Below are 1,985 nucleotides of genomic sequence, written 5' to 3'. Positions count from 1 at the left end.
GATTTAACGTCCTATGTGAGTCTGAGACTATGGAGGACGAGTGGAGCAGTAGCTCCACTGGTAATGCAAAGTTGTAGATACAGGAGGTTGGGTTCAGTCAGAGTACAAGGGATGGTGAGGGCTCAGGCCCAGAGCAACAAGCTAAATGCTATAAAGCAAAGCAAAATCAAGCAAATAAAGAGAGCTTACCACACCCCATCGGGGTTGTGTCATTACTATGTCAAGTCTTTTGTCTCATGCTGGGTTCATCCAGTGGCATCCTGAGGTTGGTGGTGGTGAGGTCTCTGTGTGGCCTTGTAGGTGTCACACTCCTTGTTGTCTGCAGTGTGGGCTCCTTTGCAGTTCATACAGACTGGCACTGTATGCACACATGACTTGCCCTTGGCTCCACAGGTATTGCACTTGTGCAGGGTGGTGGGATGAGGCTCTGCACAGATCTTGCAGGCTGTGGTGTTGGAACATTTGGTTTCAGTGTGTCCAAAGCGCTGGCACTTCTGGCACTGTGAGGAGGCAGGAGTAGAGTGCAGCTTCTCCACCCTGACACTGATGCCCAGCAGGTACAGTCTGCTCCTGATGGCTCTCTGGGCCTCTTGCTCAGTGGCAAATGCAATGCAAACAGAGCCGGTCTGCTGCACCTGTCTCCTCTCTTTGCTGGTGAGCCAGTAGGGATTGCCCACAATTTGGAAACCTCTGTTGAAGGTGGTGATCTCAGACTTGAGGATGTCAAGGGACTCATTGGTTGAGAAGGAGGTTGGAATGTTGTGCACAACTACATTATACCATGGCTGGATAGGTAGGGCTTCCTTGAAGGGGGTAAGGGTCTGCCAGATGTCTTGGTTCTCCAGCAGGTATTTGGCAGTGAAAGTGGGAGTGGTGGTAAGGACAATGTTCTGTTTGGCACTAGGGGTGACTAAAGCAACAACAGGACTGCTGACTCCTTTGTTGACAAAGGCCTGATTGAAGGCATTCCTGAGCTGGAGAGAGTTGAAGGGGGCTGGGTGCTCTTGAAGCAGTACAAGCTGTCTGGTGCTGAGGGAGTTCTTGGGAGTGGGTGCTGGTGTCTTCTTGTTGCCTACCAGTTGCCAGTCTGTTGTCTTTGGCTGGCTGTTGGAAGCAGTGGTGGCATAGGACCTGGTGGGAGGAGAGGGCTGGGTGGGTTCAGGAGGGGTAGCAGTGGTTGCAGTAGTGGCAGTTGTTGGCTTCTGGAGTTGCTTGACCTTGGATCCAAGGGATCTAGAGACAGACTCAAGATTGGAGACCTGGGAGGCAAGAACTGAGACACCATGCTTGTTGACCCTGTTGTTCTCTGTGAAGTCTCTGAAAACCTCCAGGAGATCCAGCAGCCTGGTCTGCTCCTCATGGGTGTCTGCAAGCTTGGATGCTTGGGTGACCATGTTTCTGGCAATAGAGATGGCTTCCTTGGCTGTGTGAGCTGTGGGAGTGATGGTGGCTGGGAATGCAGGCTGATTCTGGAATATTGAAGAGCCACTGAGAGGAGGAATGTGCTGGGTTGGTGGGGAAGTATTGTTGATTATTGCTTTTTTCTGGGCAACAATTGACTTTGGCTTGATGATGAGCCTTGGCCAGGGCAGCCCAGAGTTCATGGGAGCTGCCAGCTGATCTGGGGAGCTGGGGATCTCCATGGGGTCAGAGAGTGTGAAACCAGGGTCCAGGGATCCAGGGTCCAGGGAGGTTCCAGGGTCCTTGGGAAGGTCCATAGTACACAATGCCAAAACTAGCTCTTTCTGTCCAATAGTGGAGGTACTTACAATGAGAGTGCTCAGTTTTACTTGGCCTTCCTTCTTTCACACCTTACTGGCCTATCAAGTAGACCTCTGGGGAGAGATTGAAGTTGGGACAGCAGAAAACCAAGCCAAAAGGCTCAAGTGGGAGGTATTGTTGGTCTTGGGTTGTAGAGGCTGATGTTCTGGAGGGATTGCAGCAAACCAGGCCAAAAAGCAGTGGTGGGTGGTGGAGTTATTGTT

General features: G+C 51.6%; 1 protein-coding gene across 1 annotated transcript; it reads right to left on the bottom strand.

Annotated features, from left to right (window-relative positions):
• Positions 1-311: 311 nt before the first annotated feature.
• On the bottom strand, positions 312-1,454 carry BU25DRAFT_298191 (uncharacterized protein; the record flags this gene model as incomplete). The annotated part of the gene is made up of 2 exons (XM_033699453.1): positions 312-639; positions 733-1,454. Coding segments are annotated over 2 exons (1,050 nt in total), but the record flags the coding sequence as incomplete, so codon positions are not given.
• Between the last annotated feature and the right edge of the window lie 531 nt (positions 1,455-1,985).

This window comes from Macroventuria anomochaeta (assembly GCF_010093625.1).
Source record: "Macroventuria anomochaeta strain CBS 525.71 unplaced genomic scaffold BU25scaffold_1, whole genome shotgun sequence".
In the NCBI taxonomy this organism is placed as follows: Eukaryota; Fungi; Ascomycota; class Dothideomycetes; order Pleosporales; family Didymellaceae; genus Macroventuria; species Macroventuria anomochaeta.
This window is presented reverse-complemented; position numbering and strand designations above follow the sequence as displayed.